The sequence below is a fragment of the Ornithorhynchus anatinus genome, chromosome 18 (assembly GCF_004115215.2).
Source record: "Ornithorhynchus anatinus isolate Pmale09 chromosome 18, mOrnAna1.pri.v4, whole genome shotgun sequence".
Taxonomy (NCBI): Eukaryota; Metazoa; Chordata; class Mammalia; order Monotremata; family Ornithorhynchidae; genus Ornithorhynchus; species Ornithorhynchus anatinus.
In genome coordinates this window covers 13,979,584-14,006,079 of record NC_041745.1, presented here as the reverse complement: position 1 = coordinate 14,006,079, position 26,496 = coordinate 13,979,584, and the positions used below count along the sequence as shown (strand labels likewise).

Below are 26,496 nucleotides of genomic sequence, written 5' to 3'. Positions count from 1 at the left end.
GAGCAGTGTGGTTCAGTAGAAAGAGCACGGGCTTGGGAGTCAGAGGGCTTGGGTTCTAATTCTTGCTTCCACCACTTAGCTGTGTTACTTTGGGGCAAAGTCACTTAACTTCTCTGTGCCTCAGTTACCTCATCTGGAAAATGGGGATTAAGACTGTGAGCCCCACGGGGGACAACCTGATGACCTTGCATCTACCTCAGTGCATAGAATAGTGCTTGGCACATAGAGTTCAACAGATACTATCATTATTATTAAAGGACGCGGACTCTGTGGTGTATTAACTTCCCTTTCCTTTCTGCAGGGTGTCCCTGAAGAACAGCGCCTTGCAGTTGCCATCGTGCTAGTTGTTTGGGTCTCTGCCCTGGCCTCCTCCCTGATTGACAACATTCCATTCACTGCCACCATGGTGAGTCGTAGTTGGAAGGAGAGCTGAGGGATCTGCTTAGCCTACATTTAACAACTAGTTGAGGCTGATCACCAGCCTCTGAAACTGACACCAAGCTCTTCTGCTGGAGAAATTGAAGGAATCCACTGGATTCTAGACTATGTGCTATTGCTATGTGGGAATTATTCATTTGTTCAGTCATATATTATTGAGTGCTTACTGTGTGCAGAGCACTGTATTGAGCGCTTGGGAGAGTAGGATAGAGCAATCAACAGACACATTCCCTGCCCACAATGAGCTTACAGTCTAAAGAGGGGGAGTCAGACGTTAATATAAATAAATTACAGTTATGTACATAAGTTCAAAACTTCTCACGTGGGAGTAAAAGAGGTGTAGGTTGGGGAGAGGAAAAAAATGAATTAATGAGGTATCAAAGGTTACAAGCTTCAGAAAGAGGGTTGTGATGGGAAAGGTAGGTGGAGAAGAGGAACTGGGAGGGAAGGTAAGGAGTTCGGTTTTATACGGAGTGTGTTCGAAGTGTTGGTGGACAAGCCAAATCATAGATATGCCTTGTGAGGAAGAGGAAATGCCGTATTGTTGATGGGGAGAGAAGTTCGGGCTCCAAAATATTCATCTATATAAATATTCATTCAGTCGTATCAATCGATCGTTCATTGTAGTGGAGAGCACTACTAAGCACTTGGAAGAGTACACGATGAGTTTACAGAGTAAGACGGACCTTAATATAAAGTACGTAAGTGCTATGGGGCCGTGGAGGCTGTAACGAATAAAGGGAACAAGGCAGGGCAGTGCAGAAGGGAATGGGAGAAGAGGAAAAGGGGGGCATAGTCAGGGAAGGCCTCTTGGAAGAGATGGGCCTGCAATAAGATTAGACTGTAAGCCCGTCAGTGGGCAGGGATTGTCTCTATCTGTTGCCGAATTGCACATTCCAAGCACTTAGTACAGTGCTCTGCACACAATAAATTAATACAGTGCTCAATAAATACTATTTAATAAGGCTTTGAATGGGGGCAGAGTAATTGTCAGATATGAGGAGGGAGGGCATTCCAGGCCGGAGGCAGGACGTGAACGAGGAGTCGGGAGGGAGATAGACGAGAACGAGGAGCAGTGAGAAGGTTGGCATTAGAGGAGTGTAGTGTGCAGCCTGGATTGTAGTAGCTGAGTAGTGAGGTGAGGTAGGAGGGGGCAAAGTGATTAAGTGTTTTGAAGCTGATGGAGAGGAGTATTTGTTTGATGCAGAGGTGGATGGGCAACCACTGGGGTTTCTTCAGGAGTAGGGAAACATGTCCTTCTAGGAGACTAGAAGCAGCATGGTGGAGTGGATAGATCACGGGTCTGGGAGTCAGTGGGACCTGGGTTCCAATCCCTACTCCTCTACTTGTCTGCTCTGTGACCTGGGGAAAGTCACTTGACTTCTCTGGGCCTCAGGTACCTCATCTGTAAAATGAGAATTGAGACTGTGAGCCCCACATGGGGCAGGGAATGTGTCCAACCCGATTGCCTTGTATCCACCCGGTGCTTAGTACAGAGCCTGGCACATAGTAAGTGCTTAACAAATGCCATCATGAATTAATTAGCTAAGTAGCTAATTAATTAAATATTTTTGCCGAAAAATGATCTTGGTAGCAGAGTAAAGTATGGATTGGAGTGGTGAGACATAGGAGGCTGGGCATGGCCTAGTGGATAGAGCATGGGCCTGGGAGTCAGAAGTAATTTGGTTTTTATCCCGGCTTTGCCATTTGTCTGCTGTGTGACCTTGGGCAAGTCACTTCACTTCTCTATACCTCAGTTACCTCATTTGTAAACTCGGGAATAAGACTGTGAGACCCATGTGTTCAACCCAATTTACTAGTATCTACCTCAGCACTTAGTAGCAGAAGCAGCATGGTCATAGCGGAAAGAACCCGTGCTTGAGAGTCAGAGGTCGTGGGTTCTAATCCCAGCTCCGCCGCTTGTCAGCTATGTGACTTTGGGCAAGCCACTTGACTTCTCTGTGCCTCAGTTACCTCATCTGCAATATGGGCATTGAGACTGTGAGTCCCACGAGGGACAACCAGATGACCTTGTATCCACCCCCATGCTTAGAACAGTGCTTGGTACATAGTAAGCGCTTCATAAATACCATCATTATTTAGAGAAGCGGTGTGGCTTAGTGGAAAGAGCACGGGCTTGGGAGTCAGAGGTCGTGGGTTCTATTCCCGGCTCCACCACTTGTCCCCTATGTGACTTGGGGCAAGTCACTTAACCTCTCTGTGCCTCAGTTACCTCATCTGTAAAATGGGCATTAAGGCTGTGAGCCCCATGTGGGACAAGCTGAAAATCTTGTATCTAAGCAGTGCTTAGAACAGTGCTTGTTATGTAGTAAGTGCCTAAAAAACACCATCATTATTATTATTAGTACAGTGCCAGGCACATAGTCAGCACTTAACAAATGCCATAAAAAAATGAAAAGATTTTTATTGAAACTGTGGGAGCTGATGAGCTCTCAGGGGGAATGAGGATAAAGTGAAAGGAGGAGGGGACTCAGAAGAGAGTCCTGAGCGACACCCACAGATGGGGAGTGACAGGTGGAAGAGGAGCCAGGAAAAGAGACTGAAAGGTAGGAGGAGAACCAGGAGAAATCAGGTTGGAATAATGTCTTCACAAAGAGTGCGTGGTCCACAATGTCAAGAATCAAGACCACTGAATTTGGGAAGGAGGAAGTCACTGCTGATTTTGAAGAGCAGGTTTTAATGTAGATAAGGCGGGGCGGAAACCAGATTGCAATAGTCAAGAAAGGAGAGTGGGTCTATCAACTCTGTTACATTGGTCTATTTTCCTCTCCTAAGCACTTAGTACAGTGCTCTGTACTCAGTGCTTAGTAAATATGATCAATTAATTGATTGAATTGGAGGACAGGGGGTTGTCGAGTTCCATGAAAGAATCGAGTCACAGCAATATTTTACCGCAGTTCCTATAGTTAGCACCACCTGGTGTGGTCCTTTCCCGCTGGGCACAAGGGTATTCTTTCATGGGAAGGATGTGACGAGTATCCAGTCGCCTGGTTTGAGTTTGTGGCTCTGGTTTTACGTCAGGTTTTGTCAGGGCTTGTTGCACCTTTGAATGTAAGGCTTTAGGACAGTTATTTCATAATTGGCAATAATCCAATAAGGCATCATTAGTGAGGACATAGTTCCATGTTGCCCAGTCCACAGGAGGGGACGTAGGGAGGCACGTGGGCCTTCCCATCAGGATTTCATGAGGTTTTAAACCTGTTTTTCGGGTAGTTGTGTTCTGTAAACCGAAAGGATCCGAGGGAAAGTATTCTGGCCATTTTAATCCTGTTTCAGAACATAATTTTGCTTATTTGTTTTTCACCATCCCATTGTACCTTTCTACCAGGCCTGCAGACCCTGGGTGATAAGGGCAATGGAAATACTGCGTTATACCTAGTACTTTACAGATATCGCTGACTAATTGCCCGGTAAAATGAGTCCCTCGGTCACTATCGATTCTGGCAGGTAACTCAAATAGGGGAATAAGTTCCTTTAAAAGGTGCGTAGTTACGGATCTAATATCCACCTTTGCTCGTGAGTATGCTTTAGTCCATTTGGCAAAAACATCGGTAGCAACTGAAGCCTATTCATAGTGACAACATTCGGGCATTTGAACGAAGTCAGGATGGCTATTTATAAAGGTCTCCAGGGTGGCGGTTGAGTGGCTTTTTGTACCCTCTATATTTTTCTGACATCACACTTCTGACAAATTGAGCAAGTGCTGCTATTTAGGGCCGTAACCTTGAGAAATGAGGGTGCAAACCAAAGCAGTCGTCCCCGCCTTTGCTTGCGTGACCCAATCCATGGGTCAGATAAGCAAAGTATGGGAGTACAATGGAAGGGGCTTTGGCGGCCATCAGGGGCAACTCAGAAGCCTGAAGGGGAGCATACATTGCCCACTGCCATCCAGGCAGACTGCTCTGTGGTTAGGACAACATCCTGCAAAGAAATCAAGACATGGCAGAAAAAATCTGCAGTTCCCAGAAGCAGAGGAAAGTGCTGCATCTCTGCCGGCAATATCTGCCAGAACATTTGAAGATGCTGGATTCAGCATAGGGCAATCGGGTCACGGTGGTATGAGGCAAGCCCCAAAGTAGCATCTCATACTTTGTTAATCAGGACAGTGATAGGAGTTGGGTCTGGGGCTTCAGGAAGAGGGTCACAACCACGTGGGGAATGGCAACAGAAGGCGGCGAGCTTAAAACAAGGGTGATGGAAAGCTCTCACTGCATGGTGATTATTGTGTACTGACAAACAGGAAGGCTGACTACCTCAGGATCCGGAGCTGGGCTAAAATAGACAATGGGGTGAATGTGATCCCAGAGCTTCCAGACAAATTCCGCCGAGTAAACCCATTCCATTCATGGAAAGGCCTTCTTGGCTGCCCATAGGGGTATTAAGGGAAGGGTCAGTGATGGGGCTTTCATTGTTTAACCCTTAACATAGTGGATATTTCATGTTAAAGAATCATTTGATCCAAAAGATGAATGTAACAAGCAAAGATGAACAGATAAACCCCATTTTTTGGATCCACTAAATCTGTAACGCTCAGCAGTCAATTTTGTGTGTGTATGTGTGTGTGTGTGTACAGCTGACCCCTTATCACAGTCTCTGTAAGTTAATGGCTGACAGAGTTTCTCAGCCTATTCCTATTCCAGTTAACTTTAATAGTCATTTTCAGAGCTGGGGTTTTATGTAGCCAGAAAATCTCTTGTCAAATAAGAAAATATCCCACTCGGGCCTTTTCCCCCCCAAATTTGTTCAACCTGGTAGGTCTCCCCATGTCTAACACTGATTCTTTAGGTTCTCTTTTAATTCCCTTTCGCCCCCCCGCCAAAAAAAATCTAGATTCAATTATCATTCCAAATTCTCCCTTTCCAATCTTTAGTACTACTTTTTCATTCAGAAACAGCGTGGCTCAGTGGAAAGAGAATGGGCTTGGGAGTCAGAGGTCATGGGTTTGAAACCCGACCCTGCCACTTGTCAGCTGTGTGACTGTGGGCAAGTCACTAACTTCTCTGTGCCTCAGTTACCTCATATGTAAAATGGGGATTAAGACTGTGAGCCTCATGTGGGACAACCTGATTACCCAGTATCTACCCCAGCGCTCAGAACTGTGCTCTGCGCATAGTAAGCACTTAACAAATGCCAACATTATTATTATTATTATTATTATTCAGAACAAAATTTATTTCCACTAAATTTCCATATTCCAATTTGCTCAAAGTTATATAAGAAAGGAACCCTTTTTTTCTTTACATTCCACCTTAAGGCAGATTTCTTTGTTAAGACCATCATGTTTATACCGGCCGGATATAACTTTGATAATCTGTATTCAACTGGGTTATAGACCTCTTTTTATCAGATTAGCAAAATCCACAGCTAGTACTGTAGAATTTATGATGTAGCTATAGGCATTCCTAGCCTAAAAGAGCAATTGCAGATTCTCCTCACCCAATTACCTCCTTCGCATTTTCACATTTAACAAATTGAGAACTAACTTTGCCAGCATCGGGAGCCATACTTCACAATAAAGCAAGCTAATGATTTGCTTGAGGGAGCTACCTTCCCTCAAACAAATTTTCCCCTTTGATCTTCTAAAGTGGTAGCCCCAGCCACAGTCTCAAAGTGTGGAGTTACCTAAATTCCATTAGGAATTTCTCCCCATAATACATACTACACATTTTCACAAGGTTGGCCAGGTCATTTAAACACGACCCATTCGACACACACTCTTAGACACAGGGCTCATTCCCTCCCCGCCACCAAACAAGTGCCTTAATCCTTATTCAGTATTCCTGTTCATTTCTGCTACGTACAGATTCCCCCTCATTCACTTCCCCACTATCTCCTTAGAGATGGCCCTTGAAGCTTTTCACTCTATTTCCATCTTTACAGACACAAATGTTCTTTTCCTCATTCCCACCCCACCCGCATCCATATCAGGGAAGCAGCGTGGCTCAGTGGAAAGAGCCTGGGTTTCAGAGTCAGGGGTCATGGGTTCGACTCCCGGCTCTGCCACTTGTCAGCTGTGTGACTGTAGGCAAGTCACTTAACTTCTCTGTGCCTCAGTCACCTCATCTGTAAAATGGGGATTAACTGTGAGCCTCATGTGGGACAACCCCTTTACCCTGTATCTACCCCAGTGCTTAGAACAGTGCTCTGCACATAGTAAGCGCTTAACAAATACCAACATTATTATTATTATATGCCCGTAATCTCTCTATAGACATCATCTCACATTTCTACTCTTTGGGCACACACACACATACCCAGACATGAGATGGGGGAGACCTTAATCCAAATACATTCTTATAGACCGTTCTGCACCTTAGAACTCAGATGTTCAGTGACTTCTCTTCATTCAACAGAGGCTGAGCGTTTTCCGGATTTTCTTCCAGGGACTTAAATGTGAGGTTGAAGCACAAACACTGATTTTTTCATAAGAGGCTGGTTTGGTACCTGCAACTTAAACTTAGTTAATACTGTTATAAACACATACTTCATCAGTCGAACTTTGATTTCAGGAGGACTGCACTTAGCTATTCACATCTGGCGAACTGAACTTCCTTCTCGGAAGGAAACACTCAGCCTCATGGTGATCTCACCATTCGTCCAGAGCTCCTGTGTCTTTTGCCTTTATCAATAACCTGCAGCTTCCTGCGGCACGCTGTGAGGAGCCCGAGAAGCCTTCTAGTTCACCTTCTACTACGCGGTGCCTCCACTAGGTCTCGAGGCGGACGTCGTCTAGGGGGCATAGAGCCATCAGCAGCAGCCACCCCAGGTCACCTGCTGCTTCCCACTCCAGCTTTCCTCTAGTTTCCACCTGGAGTCAGTCTATCGAACTCACTACCCTGTGAGGGTTTCATGCCATTACCAGGTCTGACTCCAGTCAGGCGGCGGGGCTGGTCAGGCCAACCAGCCATTGCACACCCAGTGCCCATTTCCATGTATCTGGGTGACCTGGTAAACGACCTGTCTCCCCAAGACCCTCATTCTTCCCGAAAAGCAGCACTGCCATATCGATACCCCGCGTGCTGCACCAGATTTAAATACCAGTAATCAAGGCACGCGAAGGCTGCGTGTAATAAGCAGATTTAATAGGGTTGCAATACTCACACCCCAATAAGTGCAGGGAGACTGACACAGCTGCATGGGAGGACCTCAAGGAGCACAACAGACCAACGTTGGTGTCCTTCATAATGGCATCTAAAATAGGGGGAGCAACATTTTTATAAGATATTCTGGTTTCGTGCACAACGGTAGAGGGAGGGGGGTGATGTGGGTGCATTATCTCCTTGGGAAGTATCCTCCCAACCAAGGCCGGGATTTCCCCAGTCCAGACTGTTGTGTTTGAACTTGCTGTGTAAGATAAGGACTATATTCCTGGAGTTGGGCCATTCTGCACCTGGTGCAGGGATGTGGTTTTTCTTTGTCGGGAGCCCTTGTCCCAGGAATGAGTCAAGGGATCTACTGAGAGGGAGATGCAGGGACGGACGAGAGAGAGGAGGAGGAAGAGGACAAGGGTTTAGAAACTGGAGGCGGCAGAGTCAGGAGATTGGTGTCTGTTCAGTTCTAACAAGATCTTTCCTCCTCTTCCTTTTGTGCTGAACTGAATGGGATCCACGATAACCAGGGAGATCCACGGCCAGGGATCTCGTGGACCAGGGAGATTTTTCCGCTGAGGGATTTCAAAGGACCCCTTACCTACCTGTGCCGTGCGGGTGGTCCTCGGTCAGGGCAGGTCCCAGGCGGGTCTCTCCCGTGGGCTCATGCGGATCCTGGGTGAAACCCCAAATGTCAGGTACTTGTAGAAAAGAGTTAAGTCACGTCATCAACAGCACAAGGGACTTATTATTGTAATAGTAATACAGATATGTACGGATGAGGATGGACAGTCTGTTGCTCTAAAAGCGAGCCCCACCTTCAGATGTAGTTATAGTCTGTAAATGGGTGTGGTGGTCCCTCAGTGTCCCACCTCAAGCTTTTGTGCTTTTAACTTTATGATCCAGTGGGTCCAATCAAGTGTTTTGTGCTTTAAATCATATGATACAATTGGTTTCAATGAAGTATGGTGGCCGTTTTCTTAACAGGGAGCCGGGGAGGAGGGAAGGGTGGGAGGGAGGTGGATGTAAGACTTAATAATAGTAAATACTTATGGTATTTGTTAAGTGCTTACTATATGCCAAGCACTGTTGGAAAAGACAAAGCCAGATTAAATGCAAAACAGAGTCTGACAACAAAATGGAACAGGGCTGGCTAAGAGTTGGTTTCCAACAAGGTGAAGGCGGCTGATGTATACAACCCATTCTAGGAGTTTGGGAAGAGGAAATTTGGAGATAGCTGATGGGAATAGTGGGAATGACTTAATTTTCTTTTTTTTTTCTAGTATGGGGAAGACTGGAGCAGGTTTTAAAGCCGAGGGAAAGGAGCCATCAGAGTGAAAGTAATTTAAGATGGTAGTTAGGGAGGGAAGAATAGAGAGAGTCAATGTTGTGATTATATGAGAGGCAGTGGGATCAGAGGCACAGGTCTAAGGTCGATTTTGAAAGCCAGTGGGAGATCGCTAAATCAATCAGTCATATTTAGTGAATGCTTACTGTGTGCAAAGCCCTGTACTAAGTGCTTGGGAGAGTACAGCATAGTGGATAGAGCACAGGCCTGGGAGTCAGAAGGTCATGGGTTCTAATGCTGACCCCGCCACTTGTCTGCTGTGTGACCCTGGGCAGTCACTTAACTTCTCGTTGCCTCAGTTACTTCATCTGTGAAATGAGGATCAAGAATGTGAGCCCCATGTGGGGCAGGGACTGTGTCTAAACCAGTTTGCTGAATCCACCCCAGTGCGTAGTACAGTGGCTGGCACATAGTAAGTGCTTAACAAAGACCATAATTATTATCAGTATTATTATTACATTATAACAGGTACATTCCCTGCCCCCACTGGGGGGGATACAGGTGGCTAAGCGGAAAAAGCCCGGGCTTGGGAGTCAGAGGTTATGGGTTCTAATCCTGGCTCTGCCACTTGTCTGCTGTGTGACCTTGGGCAAGTCATTTAACTTCTCTGTGCCTCAGTTACCTCATCTGTTAAATGGAGATTAAAAAATATGAGCTCCATGTGGGACAACCTGCTAGTGTCCTACTGTGTGCTTAATGTAACGGGGTTGGTAGACACAGTCCCTGCCTGCAATGAGCTTACAGTCTAGGGGGGAGATGGATATTAATATGAATAAATAAATTAAGGATATGTACATAAGTGCCGTGGGGCTGAGGGCTGAATAAAGGGTGCAGATTCCAAGTGGAAGGCATATACAGAAGTGAGTGGGAGAAGACGGATTGACTGATCAATGTGCAGATGAGCTGAAAACATAGAACAGCCAAGGGCCGTATAATGGCAGTTATTCAGACACAAAGAAAGAGTACATTTCATTTAGGATTCTGAGTGATAGCTTTGTGGAAAGTTCAATTGAAGTCTGATGTGTTAAAAAGAGAAGAACTACTAAAAGATCGTGAATATGAAATCCTTTTGAAAGTTTTAGAAAGAATGGAGCTAAGGAAAAGAAAAGAGAGAACCAAATTTTCTGTGGAGTTCAGGAGTTTCCTTCCTTTTAACCATGATTCTTCACTCAACTTGACGTAAAATATGTCCAAAACATGTTGTTAAGAAGAGTTTATTTTTTTTTAAGGTTTCTAAACAGATTCAGCTTATGAAAAGCTGCCATGAGCTGAAAAGAATCTATCCCAGATGTCGTCATAATTTGTACATTATGCACTGTAAATCCCCCTCTGTATACCCAGATTCTCCAAAAGATGGTACGTGCGTATACACCAAACCCCTGAAGACACTTTGACAGGTCCAAACCTTGTCAAGCAGAAAAATGGCTTAGGAATTCTTACCAGGAAATCCGGTGTGAGAAGGGAGCAGAGGGATGAGGGGAAAGTTTGAAGAGGAGTAAGTTCCTCTACCTCAGTCTGTTCCCCTCTATTCTCATAATTGGTTCCAAACACTTCCTCACTGGCTCTTAGCTTAGAGATAGAAAGGAGCTACTTGAAATCAGATACAGTGCAGAGATACCCTCATCCCCCTGTACACCGTAAACCAGCCCCCGATAGTTCAGTCAGTCAAACAATCACTCAGTAGGATTTATTGAGTGCTAACTCTGGGCAAAGCACTTTCGCAGAATACCGGAGGGCCAGAAGAAGCTTGGACCAGCACAGGTGTCCATGATCTCAGAGGTTGCATCCTCTTGTTTCTCATGATTCCAGCAAGTCCTTCGATTTGAGATTTTGTGGTCGTGTTTTTTAGTATGATAATATAAACACAGTAAGCAAAAACCCAGCCATGGCTAGTGTCTTGGTGTCTGGCCGCTTGGAATTTGTGGTAACTGTGCAAGAATATTAGGTATGGGAAATTCGTGTTTCTTGAAAGGCACATTCTTATAGGCACCTTTTCACAATTCTATTTCAGTGACTGCTCGCTCTCTCTAGTGCGCCCAATCCCCACCTCCATGTCCCCTGACCCTACCGTGGAAATCCATCTCTTTGGGCTATTGATTTAGAGCTCTATTTTCCATTTCAGATTCCCGTGCTTCTCAACTTGAGCCAAGATCCAGGTGTTGATCTGCCTGCAAAGCCACTGATCTTTGCTCTGGCCATGGGAGCCTGTCTAGGAGGTGAGTTCCTGTGTCTCATCCTTGTGGAGTATTGTGGATTGGGTCATTTGCCGCAGCCATTTTACCTTCCCGAAAAGGAAGCTTCAAGCAGCTCACATTAAGTCTTTCAGGGAACGGTTTCTAGAAGTGCTTCCACGTATTGGTTGGAGTCAAAATTCTGTAATTAATGTCTCAGTTAGGGGCAGCTCCTTAATAAGGGTGGTTTAGGCCAGCGTCTAGGTAGGTGAACTAAAAGAAGAAGAGAGTCAGAAGTCAGTTGTTGGAAATGAGGGAGAATAAACAGTGAGAAGCAGCGTGGCTCAGTGGAAAGAGCCCAGGCTTGGGAGTCAGAGGTCATGGGTTTGAATCACGGCTCTGCCACTTGTCAACTGTGTGACTGTGGCAAGTCACTTAATTTCTCTGTGCCTCAGTTACCTCATCTGTAAAATGGGGATGAAGATTGTGAGCCTCACGTGGAACAACCTGATTACCCTGTATCTACCCCAGCGCTTAGAACAGTGCTCGGCACGTAGTAAGCGCTTAATAAGTACCAGCATTATTATTATTATTAATAATAATAAGGAAGTTGGGGACAAGGGGAATGAAAAGAGGGAATGAAAGGAATGAGAGAGGATAAGAGGAAGCTGATTTTTGACGTTGGTGCATATGATAGTGAAGAGTGGGAAAATGTAAGAGACAAGATTGGAGAAATGGGGTTGGAAGGGGCCATAGCTAAGCTTAGGGAAAAACATGTTCTCCTGAGCTGTCTTCTGGCTTTTCCTCTTATTCAGATTGGGAATCCTCTCCAATCTTGCCTGTCTTTGCTCAGTGAGAGAAGTAACCTGTTGGCCTTCCACTGTGAATTAGTACAGAATTCTCAAAAGCAACAGAATTCTCATCCTTGTCATCAAGAGAAGCAATCCAGTACTCCTGGATTTATTTACAGTATTATTTAATTGCAGACCAAACTAAAGACAAAAGTTTCGTGATCCAATTCTCTTTAGTTGCCTCTGACCTCGACTTTCCTCTTGAGGCAGTATTTTGTGATTCTCCTAGACTAGTCTTAGAAAGGATTTTTGTCCAGTAATTCTCCATCTTTTGGGAAAAGTCTTTGGTCCCTGGATGTTTCGGAAGTTTCAGAGGAAACAGTGTTTTTTATCCCTCATTGTTTCAGGAGCAGGGAAAGGAGTCAGAAGCAGTATGGTGGTGTGGAAAGAACTCAGGGTGGTGATCAGGAGATCTGGATTCTCATCCTGGCTCTGCCACTGCTGTTGTGTGACCTTGGATAAGTAATTTAATTCATCTATGATTCAGTTTCCTCATCTCTAAAATGGGGATAAAATGCCTGTAATAATAATAATAATGATAATAATAATAGTGATGGTATTTGATAAGCACTTACTGTGTGCCAAGCACTCTTCTAAATGCTGGGGGAGATACAGGGTTATCGGGTTTTCCTAGGTGGGGCTCACAGTCTTAATCCCCATTTTACCAATGAGGTAAATAAGGCACAGAGAAGTGAAGTCACTTGCCCAAAGTCACACAGCTGACAAGTGGTGGAACCAGGTTTAGAACTCGTGCCCTCTGACTCTGAAGCCTGGGCTCTCTCCACTAAGCCACGCTGCTTCTCTCTCCCTCCCCCTTGGACTGTCGGCCCCATGTGGTACAGGAATTGTGCCTGCTGTACTTATTTTGAATCAACTCCAGCGTGGAGTACAGTGCTCTTCTCTGTCTCCTCCTGTCTTCTCCTCCTTGTCCTCTTCTTCTTTCTCTCCTCCTCCTCCTCCTCTTTCTTCTTCTCCTCCTTCCTTTTCTGCTGAAAGTATTTAAATGACACTACTCGTAATCTCTGCTGCCTTTCATTTCTCCCACCGCTGCCTTTCCTTCTGCAACCCCCGGCCACTCCCGCCTACCCAGAGTTTCTGGAATATCTGATGTGAGATTTTTTTCTATTACTGGAGCCAGATTCAGGCTGTTTCAACTTACATCTGGAACTCAATGGAAGGCACGCTAAGTCACATACATTGAGTCCTGGGCGCTCTGCATCATAGCGAGAGATGGACATTTGACTCTGCTGCCATTCTGCTCTACACCCCTAACTTCATTCCTAGTGACCCATTGTGGGTCACTCCTACCGAGCAGTCCAGACTTCTTGAGACCTGATTGATAGTTTTACTCTGTCGCTGGCAACCAGAAGAGCAGTTAGAATTACCCAAGTTTCTGGGTGAAATATCCTAACCTCAGGAAAAGGAAAGATTGGGGCCAAGTAGGAAGAGAACAGGTCCTCCCCAAAGGGACCCAAAAGCCTGGGTTTAGCTGATGGGATGGATTGGTTTGACGTGCTTCAGTGAAGAAGGTAATGAAATAATTTTCCCCCTTCATTCTGCAGTTTCTCTACTTGAAAACCCTTGGGTCAGGCCTGCTCTCAGTTTTTCCCTTCTTTTCTCCATTGGATAAGACTGATAGAGGGCTTGACTAAGAGGATGGAGGAAGTAGAAGGAGGGAGGAGGAAGTAGAAGGGGAGATATGATGGGGAAGGGGGTGGGGTAGAAAGGTCACGTGGGGTTGGGAGGAGGAGGAGAGACTGATGGAGTGAGGCGGTGAGACAGGATAGGAGACAGACAAAGGGATGTTGGGGAGAAATGAGAGGTGGACAAGAAGGAAGAAGAGAAGAAAGGGAAAAGTGCAAAAAAGATAGGCTGGAGCCCATTTGACTCTTTTAAGTAATTATTCATCTCCATTTGGGCCAGTGTCCTAGCTGTCAGTTGAACAGGCATTCAGCCAATTATGTTGTTTAGGGTTTTGTTTGCTTCCTGACGATGGAAGATGAGTGAAGACTTTTATCAGTGACAGACTTTTCATTTTTGCCTTTCTGTGGCTCTCAATTAATGGTATTGATTGAGCCCTTAATGTGTGCAGAGCACTCTACTAAGTGCTTGTGGAGGTTACAGTACAGTAGAGGTGCTAGACCCGATCCCTGCCCACGAGGACCTTACGCCGTAGAGGATCTGCGACAGATCCTTTTTGGAGTGGTGGGATCTGTGCCTCATTTGTGACATCAGTGCCGAGCAGGGGCAGGCCGCTGCAGTTTTCCTCCAATTGGGATGAGCCCAAGGCCCACGGAGGCTTCGGAGCTACGGGGATCCAGGTGCACTGAGTCTGACAGCTTGATCTGCACGGATTATGGGTGGTTCCCAGTGTTTTATTCCCAGGAGTTTGCTCTAATGATCCCATTAGAGATTCCGATCAATCTTCCCTTGCTGTTTGGATTGCTTGACTGTCCCTCACCTCATTCGGTGGGAGTCTCTGAGCATCCTCAGATATGCCCTGATCAGCCTCTTCTTCCGCTGGACCTAAATCCAGCTGTCTCCAGCTGTTCAGTGGAATTCATTCGTTCATCCATTCAGTCATATCTATTGAGCACTTACTGGGTGCACAGCACTGCACTAAGGCCTTGGAAAGTACAATACAGCAACAAAAAGAGGCAATCCCTTGCCCACAGTGGGATTACAGTTTAGAGGGAGGGAAAAAGACATCAAAACAAGTAAGCAGGCATCAATATAAATAAACAGAAGTATAGATATATACATAAGTGCTGTGGGGCAGGGAGGGGGAAGAGTAAAGGGAGCGAGTTGTGGTGACGTGGAAGGGAGAGAGCTGAGGAAAAGGCTTAGTCTGGGAAGGCTTCCTGGAGGAGATGTGCCTTCAGCAGGGCTTTAAAGGGGGGAAGAGCATTTGGCGGATTTGAGGAGGGAGGGCGTTCCAGGCCAGAGGTAGAAAGTGAGCCAGGGTTCACTCTCTCTTCTCTCTCTCTCTTACTAATCAATCAGTTGTATTTATTCAATCAATAATACTTAGAGAGTGCTTACCGTGTGCAGAGCACTGCATTAAATGCTTGGGAGAGTATGACATAACAATATAAAAAGGTTGGTAGACCCATTACCTGCCCATGACAGTCTAGAACAGAAGACTGAAGTTAATAAAAATAAATAAATGACGTATGTGTACAGCATAGGGGAGCAGCAGGGCCTAGGGGATAGAGCATGGGCCGCCTGGGAGTCAGAAGGACCTAGGTTCTAATCCTGGCTACATGACTTGTCTGCTGGGTGACCTTGGGCAAGTCAGTTAATTCCATTGTGTCTCATTTATCTCATCTGTAAAATCGGGAGTAAGACTGGGAGCCCCATGTGGGACATGGACTGTGTCCAAACTGATGAGCTTATATTTACCTCAGCACTTGACACATAGTAAACGTTTAACAAATACTAATCATTACTGTTCTGTGCTGTTGGCCAGAGGGAGGGATGAATAAGGGGAGCAAATTCAAATGCAAGGGTGGTGCAGAGGGAGTGGGAGAAGAGGAAATGAGTAGTCAGAGAAGGGGGAGGAGGAGGAGTTGTGCTTTCAATAAGGCTTTGAAGGTGGGGAGAGTAATTGCCGGTCGGATATGTCGACGGAGGGCGTTCCAGGCAGGGTGAGGATGAGAGGTCGGTGGTGAGATAGACGAGATTGAAGTACAGTGAGTAGGTTGCTATTAGAGGTGAGAAGTGTGCGGGGTAGGTTGTAGGAGAATGGCCAGGTGAGGTAGGAGGGGGCAAGGTGATTGAGTGCTTTGAAGTCAACGGAAAGGAGCTTCTGTTTGATACCAAGGTGGATGGCGACCGTTGGAGGTTCTCGAGGACTGGGGAAACATGGGTTGAACGTCCATCCCTTGGCAATCGAACATGGCCCCAGTTCCATCTCTCACTGGTGGGGCGAGTCTGAGGAAGGAGCCAACCGTGCTCAGGGTGCAGGGAGATGGTCCTGAAGGCCAGGGGAGTACACTGAGCACCTGACGTGGGGCGCAGTGTGGCTCAGTGGAAAGAGCACAAGACTGGCAGTCAACAGATATGGCTTCATTACTCGCCTCCATTATTTGCCCTTTCCTCTCCATCCAGACTGCATTATTACATTATTACAATCACTCATCGGATCTCTCCTGGATTATTGCATCATTCATTCATTCACTCATTCAGTTGCATTTAATAATAATAATAATGTTGGTATTTGTTAAGCGCTTACTATTGGCAGAGCACTGTTCTAAGCACTGGGGGAGATACAGGGTAATCAGGTTGTCCCACATGAGGCTCACAGTCTTAATCCCCATTTTCCAGATGAGGTCACTGAGGCACAGAGTCAGGTGGCAGAGCCGGGATTCGATCCCATGACCTCTGGCTCCCAAGCCCGGGCTCTTTCCACTGAGCCCCGCTGCTTCTTATTGAGTACTTAATGTGTGCAGAGCAGCCTCCTGGCTGACCTCCCAGCCTCCTCTCTCTCCCCACTCCAGTCCATACTTCACTCTGCTGCCGGGGTCATTTTTCTACAGAAACGCTCAGGACACGTTTTCCCACTCCTCAAGAACCTCCAGGAGTTGCCCAGCCACGTCCTCATCAAACACAAACTCCTCACCATTGGCTTTAAAGCACTTAATCTCCTTGCCCACTCCTACCTCACCCTGATACTCTCCTTCCACAGCCCAGCCCATACACTTCGCTCCTCGAATGCTAACCTTCTCGCTGTGCCTCAATCTCATCTATCTTGCTGCCAACCCCTCGCCCACATCCTGCCTCTGGCCTGGAAGGCCCTTCCCCTTCAAATCCAACAGACAATTATTCTCCCCTGCTTCAAAACCTTATTGAGGGCACGTCTCGTTCACGAGGCCTTCCCTGAATAAGCCCCCCTTTCCTCTTCTCGCACTCCTTTCTGCATCAGCCTGACTTGCTCCTCCCAGCCTCCCAGAACTTATGTACATATCTGTAATTCATTATTTATATTAATGTCTATCCTCTGCCCCTCTAGACTGTAGGCTAGTTGTGGGCAGGGACTGTGTCTGTTTACTGTTGAATTGTACTTTCCCAAGCGCTTAATACAGTACTCTGCATACAGTAAATGTGCTATTAATTGATTGACAAATTGATATAAGCTCGAATGAAATCTTTCTAGGAACCATGTACTTAGATTTGTGCCCTTTAGGCACTTGAGAGTCACCCCATCCTCAGCCTCCCAGCACTTAGGGACACATAATAATAGTAATAATAATGGCATTTGTTAAGCGCTTACTATGTGCAAAGCACTGTTCTAAGCGCTGGGGAGGATACAAGGTGATCAGGTTGTCCCACGGGGGGCTCACAGGCTTAATGCCCATTTTACAGATGAGGTAACTGAGGCACAGATAAGTTAAGTGACTTGCCCACAGTCACATAGCTGACAAGCGGCAGAGCCGGGATTAGAACCCATGACCTCTGATTCCCAAGCCCGGGCTCTTTCAACTGAACCACGCTGCTTCTCATCTGTACTCTCTGTACTCATATGTACAGTGCTATGCATACAGTAAGTGATCAATAAATATCATTGATTGATTGCTTGATTGAGTGATTGAACCATGGGAGAGTCATTAAATATCATTAAAGCTCATGATAATTATAATAATGATATTCATTAAGTACTGATTGTGTGCCAAGCACTCTGTTAACTGCTGGAGTAGATACAAGCCACTTAGCTTGGACATGGACCCTGCCCCACATGGGGCTCACAGTCTAAGTAGGAGAACAGATGTTAAATCCCCATTATATAGATGGAGAAACTGAGGAACAGAGAAGGTAATTGACTTGCCCAAGGTCACATAGAAAAGTGGAAGAATCAGGATTCGAACCCTGGTCCTCTGACTCCCAGGCCCAGGTTCTTTCCAAAGTCTGTGCTGCTTCTCCTGATGAAAAAAGCATTAGTTGTTTTCTCTGCTTTGTAGTGTATTTTCATCCCAGAGATTACTTTTCCAGAAGAAAGGATTCTTTAGATTTTAGCGCCTTTCTCTCAGCTATCAGTTTGCCACTGAAACATGTGCTTTCTTCCTACATTTTCTGATCACCCAGTTCATGTTGCTTTTCATGGCACCTTCCATCTTTAGCAAAAATAAATAATGGGCCAATTTCGCTGAATATTCTGAAGCATGCTGATGATGCAACGTTAGATTTCTTCTTCTTTCTGTAACTTACTTCGAATGACAGAACAGCTGCTGCTCCAGCTGTAAGAGGTTAGCATATTTATAAGCAATGGGTTTCTCATTTGGATTCCGGAATTCCCGGAGAGGTGCTCAAAGTGTAAGGGATTTGGCTCTTTCCTGTCGGGAATCACTGGGTCTGAATTAGGAGGGAGCTGATGTGGTCCTCTCTGTTTAACTGTCTTTTATGTTTGGGCCATAGGCAATGGGACCCTGATTGGCGCCTCAGCAAATGTTGTTTGTGCCGGAATTGCGGAACAACACGGCTACGGCTTCTCTTTCATGGAATTTTTCAGGTATCTGTTTGCGCTTGTTCTCACTTTTAACTTAACTGTATATTCAATACGTTTGTCTCGATTCCTTTTTTTAACTCCAACTCCAGCTGAGTCAAACCATTTAATGTTAGGTGACTCCAGCGCTTGAGGCCATTAAAAGGATCTTTAGAAAGCAGCGTGGCTTAGTGGAAAGAGCCCGGGCTTGGGGGTCAGAGGGTGCGAGTTCTAATCCCGGCTTTGCCACTCGTCTGCTGTGTGACCTTGGGCAAGCCACTTAACTTCTCTGTGCCTCAGTTACCTCATCTGTCAAATGGGGATGAGCCCCACGTGGGACAACCTCATTACCTTGTATCTTCCTCAGCGCTTAGAACGGTGCTTGGCACCTAGTAAGTGCTTAACAAAGACCATAATTATTTTCATTATGATTATGATTATGGGTTCAAATCCCGGCTCTGCCACTTGGCAGCTGTGTGACTGTGGGCAAGTCCCTTAACTTCTCTGGGCCTCAGTGACCTCATCTGTGAAATGGGGATTAAGACTGTGAGCCTCACGTGGGACAACCTGATTACCCTGTATCTCCCCCAGTGCTTAGAACAGTGCTCTGCACATAGTAAGCGCTTAACAAATATGAACATTATTATTATTAGAAACCGTAACAGCAGTAATGGAAGAGCTGTTAGCAAGGTAACTGATTATGGCAGAAGACAGGACGTTCTGGAGAAAATATGTCCATAAAGTTGCTATGAATTGGAAACAATTCAATGACATTTGATATATATATATATGTAAATATAACTATCTATCGAGATATATCCAGATATATATGTGTATATCTCTATATCTATATGTATATATATAGATATATATGGGAAAAAATGCCAAGTCCTTCAAATTCACTCATTGACCACGCATGCAACTAGCAGCATTTCAAACAACTTCAGTATTGAAAAATATGAGAAGGACTTGTTTTAGAAAAGAAAAATGTCTTCTCTCTTAGGATATCGGGTTGCAAATGCATTTTTCTTCGGAAACAAAAAAGCAAATGTGATAAAGTTGAACCAAGCTTGCACTAAATATTACCACAGATGTAGGAAACTACTGTCTACTAGTAGATTTGAAAAAACCAGCATCTGTCTTCCTTGTGCACCATTAAAGGTTTTATTTTCTAAAATGCAACTTTAGTTGACCGTAAAATAACCATGGATAAGATAAATGACCAAATTTTTCTTTATCAGAATTTTATGAGAATTTTATATTTGATAATCCTATCCATTCAGAGATGGCTACCAATGAAAACAGAAAAATATGGTAATATTTTATGACCATAAAATCATCTATTTGGATGATTTTACAGTCAGTTAGTGCAGACAATACTTAATAGTGTTCTGCACCTTACCATCTTTTAGGGTATGCACTGAACCAAAAAGTAGAGAAAAGTGGAGATATGCTGTTCATAGTCAATCCTGAATGAACGTTTCATTTGCATTTTCTCCTTCCTTATATATATATACTGAGAAAGGAGAGAGCTAATATCAAAGAAAAAACAATGCTGCTTTGTAAAATGAGAAGCGGCATGGCCTAAATGGTTAGAGCACGGGCCAGAGACTCAGAAGGACCTGGCTTCTATACCGGCTCTGCCATTTGTCTGCCGCGTGACTCTGGGCAAGTCACTTAATTTCTGTATGCCTCATTTACCTCATCTGTAGAATGGGGAGTAATACTGTGAGCCCCTTCTGGGACATGGACCGTGTCCAACCTGATTGGACACAACCTTGGTCCTCTCTCATTCACCTCACATATCCAATCCTTCACCGAAACATGCTGGTCTCACCTTCAAAACATTGCCAAGATCCACCCTTTCATCTCCATCCAAACCACTACCTTGTTAGTACAATCACTCATAAGTTCACACAGCAGACCATTGGTGGAGCTGGGATTAGAACCCATGACCATCTGACTCCCAGGCCCGTGCTCTATCCACTACAGTCTGCTGCTAGTGGTATTAGTATTTACTGAGTGCCCACATTGTGGAATGCACTATACTAAGTGGTTGGGAATACAGAGCAAAGACAGAGAAGCAGTGTGTCTCAGTGGAAAGAGCACGGACTTGGGAGTCAGAGGTCATGGGTTCGAATCCCGGCTCTGACACTCGTCAGCTGTGTGACTGTGGGCAAGTCACTTAACTTCTCTGTGCCTCAGTTACCTCATCTGTAAAATGGGTATTAACTTAGAGCCTCACGTGGGACAACCTGATTGCCCTGTATCTACCCCAGGGCTTAGAACAGTGCTCTGTACATAGTAAGCGCTTAACAAATACCAAGATTATTATTATTATTACGTTCAGTCAATCTATCCATCAGGTATATTTATTCTGCTGGGAAAGTACAACATAACAGAGTTGGTAGACATGTTCCCTGCCTACAGAGAGCTTACGGTCTAGTTTATATTAGTCATATAAATAAATAAATTATGGATAGGTACATAAGTGCTGTGGGAGGGACAGGTGAATAAAGAGTGCAAATCCAAGTGGAAGGGTGACAGAGAATGGAGTGGGAGAGGAGGAAATGAGGGCTTAGTCAGGGAAAGCTTCTTGGAAGAGATGTGCCATGCCCACAGGAAGTTACAGATATAAAAATGTTTGAAAATATAGTAGCAAAAAAAATTGAATATAAAATGGAATAATCATGTACACAAAAGTGTTGAAGATGCGTATAAATTACTGTCAGAGGTGGCTTATGTGTGTTTATGAATTAATTGGGGCAGATTGGGAATTAATAATAATAATAATAATATTGGTATTTGTTAAGCGCTTATTATGTGCAGAGCACTGCTCTGAGTGCAATTAATCTTAGAACAGTGCTTGGCACATAGTAAGCGCTTAACGAATATCATCGTTATTATTATTAATCAGGGTAAACTTGCAGAGGAGGTGAGAATTGAGAAGGACTTTGATGTAGGGAGATCTGGGGTCTGCCAGATTTGGGAAGGGAGGGAGTTCCAAGCTGGGAGAACGGTGTGAGTGAGATGCCAGAGGGTCGGAGGGTCGATATATTCGGAAGATTGGCTTGGAGGGAGTAGGAGGTAAAGAGAGCATAAAGGTAAGGTGGGACAAGTCCCTTGACGCCATCTCTGAGGAGATCTACGACAGGAAGCTGGTGTAGAGCTATGAGGAGAGGGAATTGGCAGTGGAGTGAGAGGAGAGGAGGAGAGAGACACTTCAAGAAGTTGATCCGTGCAGTAGTGTGCTTTAGAGATTAAAGTGGAGAGAAGCTACTGGCAGGTATACCAGCAAGGAGGTTGGTAAAATTACCAGGCTGTGACAAGGCCAGACCTTGTACCAGGGTGAGATGTATTTGGGTGGAGCGGAGGGGGTGTTGCCTATGAGATGTTGCATAGGTAAAACCAGTAGAATTTGGCAGTAAATTCAACACGTGAGTTAAGAGACAATGAGGAGCCGTGGATGACTTTAAAATTTAGAACATTATCATCATCTTAAAGACAAAAGGGTAAGTATTTCTGGGCATGTCCCTCTCCATTGTAAGTATGATTTTAGTTAGAACCCTTCTGGACAGAGCCCATTGAACAGCCTAGACAACTGTGTGCTATCTGGATTATGCTGGGACTTCAGACCAAAAAGTAATAGCGTAAAAATGATTTTTGCAGCAAGCGGCCTAGTGGAAAGAACAAGGGCCTGGTAATCAGAGGACCTGGGTTTAATGGCGATTCAGCTACTTACGTGCTTGTGACCTTGGGTGAGGTAACGGGCTTCTCTGTACTTCAGTTTCGTTATCTGTAAAATAGCTATTAAATTCTACTCCCTCTGAGCCGCATATGGGACAGGGACCGTGTCCAACCTGATTAAATTGTATGCACTTCAGCGCTTAGTACAGTCCTTGGCAAAGTGCTTAACAAATACCATAATAATAAGACATAAGGCAAGAAAAAGTTTTGGGAAGAACACCGAGGTCTCTTTATAGGGGTTATAGGCCTTACAAGAGCTTTTAACATCAGGAACACACACCAGCAGATCCTTAGGCTACTCTTTTGATGGCATAGTTGGCTGAATGAAGCACGAACGTGCTTTCCCCATCGCCGTGAGAGCAAGGCAGAGCCATGAATCTTGCTTAACCTTGTCTATGCTCTATGCTCTCTGCACACAATACATACAATTGATTGAAGGGTTTCAAGGACCTAGTATAGTATTTAGAAATGACTAAATTGAATAAAAAGACTTACCTGAAAATTGTTTTCTGTGTCACCTATGTACTCAGATTTGTACTCCTGAAATAATTTGATATTTACCCCACCCTCAGCCCCAAAACACCTGTGTACATACCCATGATTTATATATTAGTGTCTCTCTCCCTCTATAGACTGTTAGCTCCTTGTGGGTAGGGAACCTGTCTACCAACTCTCTTGTACTCCCCCAAGCACCCAGTAAGTATTCAATAAGTTAAATTGATTGATTGCTATATATCTTGCCATTTTTATCGACTCTGGAATTTCAGAATACGTTCAGAGATTCCCTGAATTTGTATTCCACAGCTCTTCTTTGTATTTAATATACTACCTTGATTTACTTCCACAGGCACTTAAACCATTCACATAGTGCACTGTAAATCATCGTGCAAGAGAAGATTGAAAATGAATGATTCTAAATGCTTTCTAATGAGTGGTTTGATTGGGAAATCACATCTAATTTCAAATAATGTAACCGCAGGAGCAGTTCATTGAAAGATCCTTAGTAAATTGGTTGCTATTGTGAATTAGGTGAATTTTACAGGGTAGAAAAGAAAGCTGTGGTTCAGTAATCTATAGTTCAATAGTCTGTGGTTCAGTAGTTTCGTAACATTTCTTTTTAATGCTAAGTGGCGTAGTATTGAGAGAAATTTATTTTCGTGATTTAGTAAAGTCACTTGGGGTGATTAAAAACTTTTTTTATGTATTGCCATTGTTCTAGTGATGATGACAGTTTTATTAGTGAGGTTTTTTTTTATCAACATATGCAAGTAACGGCTCTTCAAGCTGTTGCCTGTCCGATGCTTTTCCATTTTGCTTTACCGTGTCACTAAAACGGTTCGTCTTCTTTCTCTTTTTGCAGTTGCTCAGCTTAAGCTCATCATCCAGCAGATTTTAATCCATCAGTTGATCTGTGGTATTTATTGAGCATTTGCTGAGTAGAGTACAATACAATAGAGTAGTTTTAAATGATCCCTCTCCACAAGGAGCTTAGATATTAGAGGGGAAGACAGGCAGTAGCATAAATTATAGATGGGTAGGTACATAAGTGCTTTGGGGCTTGGGGAGGGGTAGATGTCAAAGCGTGTAAGCGACACAGAAAGGAAGGCTTAGAAAGGTAAGTGAGAACTTAGGGAAGGCCTTTGGGTGGAGATTTGATTTTAGAAAGGCTTTTAAGGTGGAGGAAGTGGTTGTCTATATGGTTGTATATTCTATTCATTTCTCGTAGTTATCAGTATTGATGGGGAAAGGAAGTTCCAAGGCAATTCCAAGAGATGGAGGACGTGAGCAAGGGGCTAGTGGTGAGAAATTAGGTGAAGACACAGTGAATAGGTCAGAGTTAGAAGTGGGTGAGTTGGATGGCAGTAGGCAATCAGGGAGATAAGGTTGGCGGGAGAGAGCTGATTGAGTCCTTTAAAGCTGATGGAGATGAACGGGCAACCACTGGAGGCTTTTGAGGAGAGGAAAGAGATGGACTGAGCATTTTTTTGGAAGAATAGACTGGAGTAGAGAGAAACAGGAGGCAAAGAGGTCGACCTGATGTAGATTCATTAGTTAAACAGGATATGATAGGTGCTCGGGTCAATATGATGGCAGGATGGGTGCAGGGGAAGGGGTGACTTCTAGAGATTATGTGAAAGCAGTACCAATAGGATTTTGTGACAACCTGATATGCAGGTCGAATGATAGAGTTGAGGTTGTCATGACCCCGTCTCACACCATCAGGCACTTACTCTCTTTGTCCATCCCTGGTCCTGTCAGGTATCTCTCATATAGGTCAGTCCCTGGGTTTCCATCTCCCCCTATGGTCCCTTCAGGCACTCAGTGACAAGTCAAGCCATAGTGAAACCAAACCACCACTGCATGTAGTGGAAAGCTTTATTCAATTTTTAGTAATGTAATTGTGAAGGGGGAAAAACACACACATACAGAGCTACCCATCCACCTGTTTCCCCCAGGTTCTTGCAGGTGTTCCCACTTGGGAAGAGTTTGAGGAGTCTGGCTTGTTTGCAGCACATCGTCCTGGCTCAAGTCATAGGTGGTTTCCGGTGGCCATGTCGTAGGGGTCTTGACATAGATCTCAGGTGGTCTTCTGCTACCGCCTGGGGTCTGATTCTCAGCTCACAGCGAGCGAACGCCTTGTTTCGATTGTTCGGCCGCGTCATCTTAGGTGGCACCGCCCCCCTGTTTCGGTTGTTCGGCTGCGAGTCTCAGTCCTGCCCGCGTGGTCCTGTTCTTAGCTCATGGTGACCCATCTAATTGGTGATGGAGTTGGTTTATCCACCGCACCAGTGGTCTGGCTCTTCCCCCTTTTATCCACTCAAGGTTGTTTTGGGGGGTCATGGCAGGTCTTGATTCACTGCTTTGACTTGCCTGCTGTCTCAAGCCTGTTACTGGGTAAAGCTGGGAGGGCGGCTACCCTTCCCCAGGCACCCACCCCGTATGCTGTTTTTGTATCTCGTGTGCCTCTGTCAGTCTTTCTTCTGCCCAACGGTGAAAGCTGAAATTGGGAACTGGGAAGCAAGACTCTGAGGAGACAAAGATGGTTGAGTGCCTCCTCAGAGTCTTCCTTCTGTATAGGCAATTCCTCATCAAATTCCTCCTTCTTTATTGTTTTTGAGGGGTTCCTTCGTAAAATGCTTTGTTTCACGTAATGGAGTCACTCTTGCTCACCACAGAGTAGAGGATAATGCCGAGGTTATGGATTAGTGAGACAGGGATGATGGTGATGGTGTTTACAGTGATGGGAAAGACATGGAGAGGGCAGGGTTTGGATGGGATGATGTTGCTGATGTTGTCTTGGATGTGTTAAGGTTTTGGCTAAAAAAACCCCACTTTCTTGATGCCATGGAAATCTGACCTCAACAATTGATTTTGGGTGTTCAGTTTAGATGCAGTATTGTCAGAGGCTTTGTTTTATTGTGTCCTTAGAACATTTCTTCTGTCCATCTTGCTTCCCAGTTCCCAATTTCAGCTTTCCGTGCAGCAGTTCTTTGGATATTCAGCTGTCAGTCATGTGTCCTACCCAGTAGCGTAGCTGTGAGCAGAGCTTCAATGCTAGGAGACTGACTTCATTTTAGAACTTTATTCAATCAATCAATCAATCAATCAGTAGTATTCATTGAAATCTTACTGTGTGAACAGCACGTACTAAATGGTTGGGAGAGTGCAATAGATTTGGTAGACATGATTCCCCGCCCTCCAGGAGTTTACAGTTTAGCTCACAGTCATTGTAGGCGATCCTGCCAGTTGACATCGAGGATAGCCCACAGTGCTGTTGCTCGAGAAGTCGAATGTGGCGCCTTTGGGTAGTCCAGATCTCAGAGCCATAGAGGAAGCTGGGCAGCTCTTCCAGCTCGGTAGACTTTTAGTGTGGTTGGGAGCTGATTTCACAAGGCCTCTGAACTCTGACAGTCTTCCAGAGGATGTGCTTGGCCATCTTGGTTTGCCTTTCTTGTCATTCACTGTGTCATTGGTCAGTGTGCTGCCATGGTAACTGCATTCTCTGACAACATTAAGCTCTGTGATGCCAACATAAATTCTTGGTTGTGAATTTGACTTTCCTGGCATGTGATGATACCTGTTTTTTTTTAAAATCCAAGACTTAATAATTATAAATAATAATTACGGTGTTTGTTATGTGCTTACTATGTGGCAAGCACTATTTCAAGTCCTGGGGTAGATATGAGGTAATCAGCTTGGACACAGTCCTGTCCCATGTGGAGCTCACAGTCTAAGTTGAAGGGAGAGGGATTTAATCCTGATTTTACAGATGAGGTAACTGAAGCATAGAGAAGTTAAGTGACTTGACCAAGGTCACCCAGAAGGCAAGTGGCAGAGCCAGGATTAGAACCTG

General features: G+C 44.9%; 1 protein-coding gene across 1 annotated transcript in view; it reads left to right on the top strand.

The window, feature by feature from the left end:
* The window catches only part of OCA2 (OCA2 melanosomal transmembrane protein), a 227,071-nt gene that overhangs the window by 155,719 nt on the left and 44,856 nt on the right, over positions 1 to 26,496 (top strand). Inside the window, exons 21-23 of the mRNA XM_039914722.1 lie at positions 302 to 406; positions 11,018 to 11,111; positions 18,329 to 18,422. Of these exons, the coding sequence (XP_039770656.1) occupies positions 302 to 406; positions 11,018 to 11,111; positions 18,329 to 18,422 (293 nt within the window). The remainder of the gene's footprint in view (positions 1 to 301; positions 407 to 11,017; positions 11,112 to 18,328; positions 18,423 to 26,496) is intronic.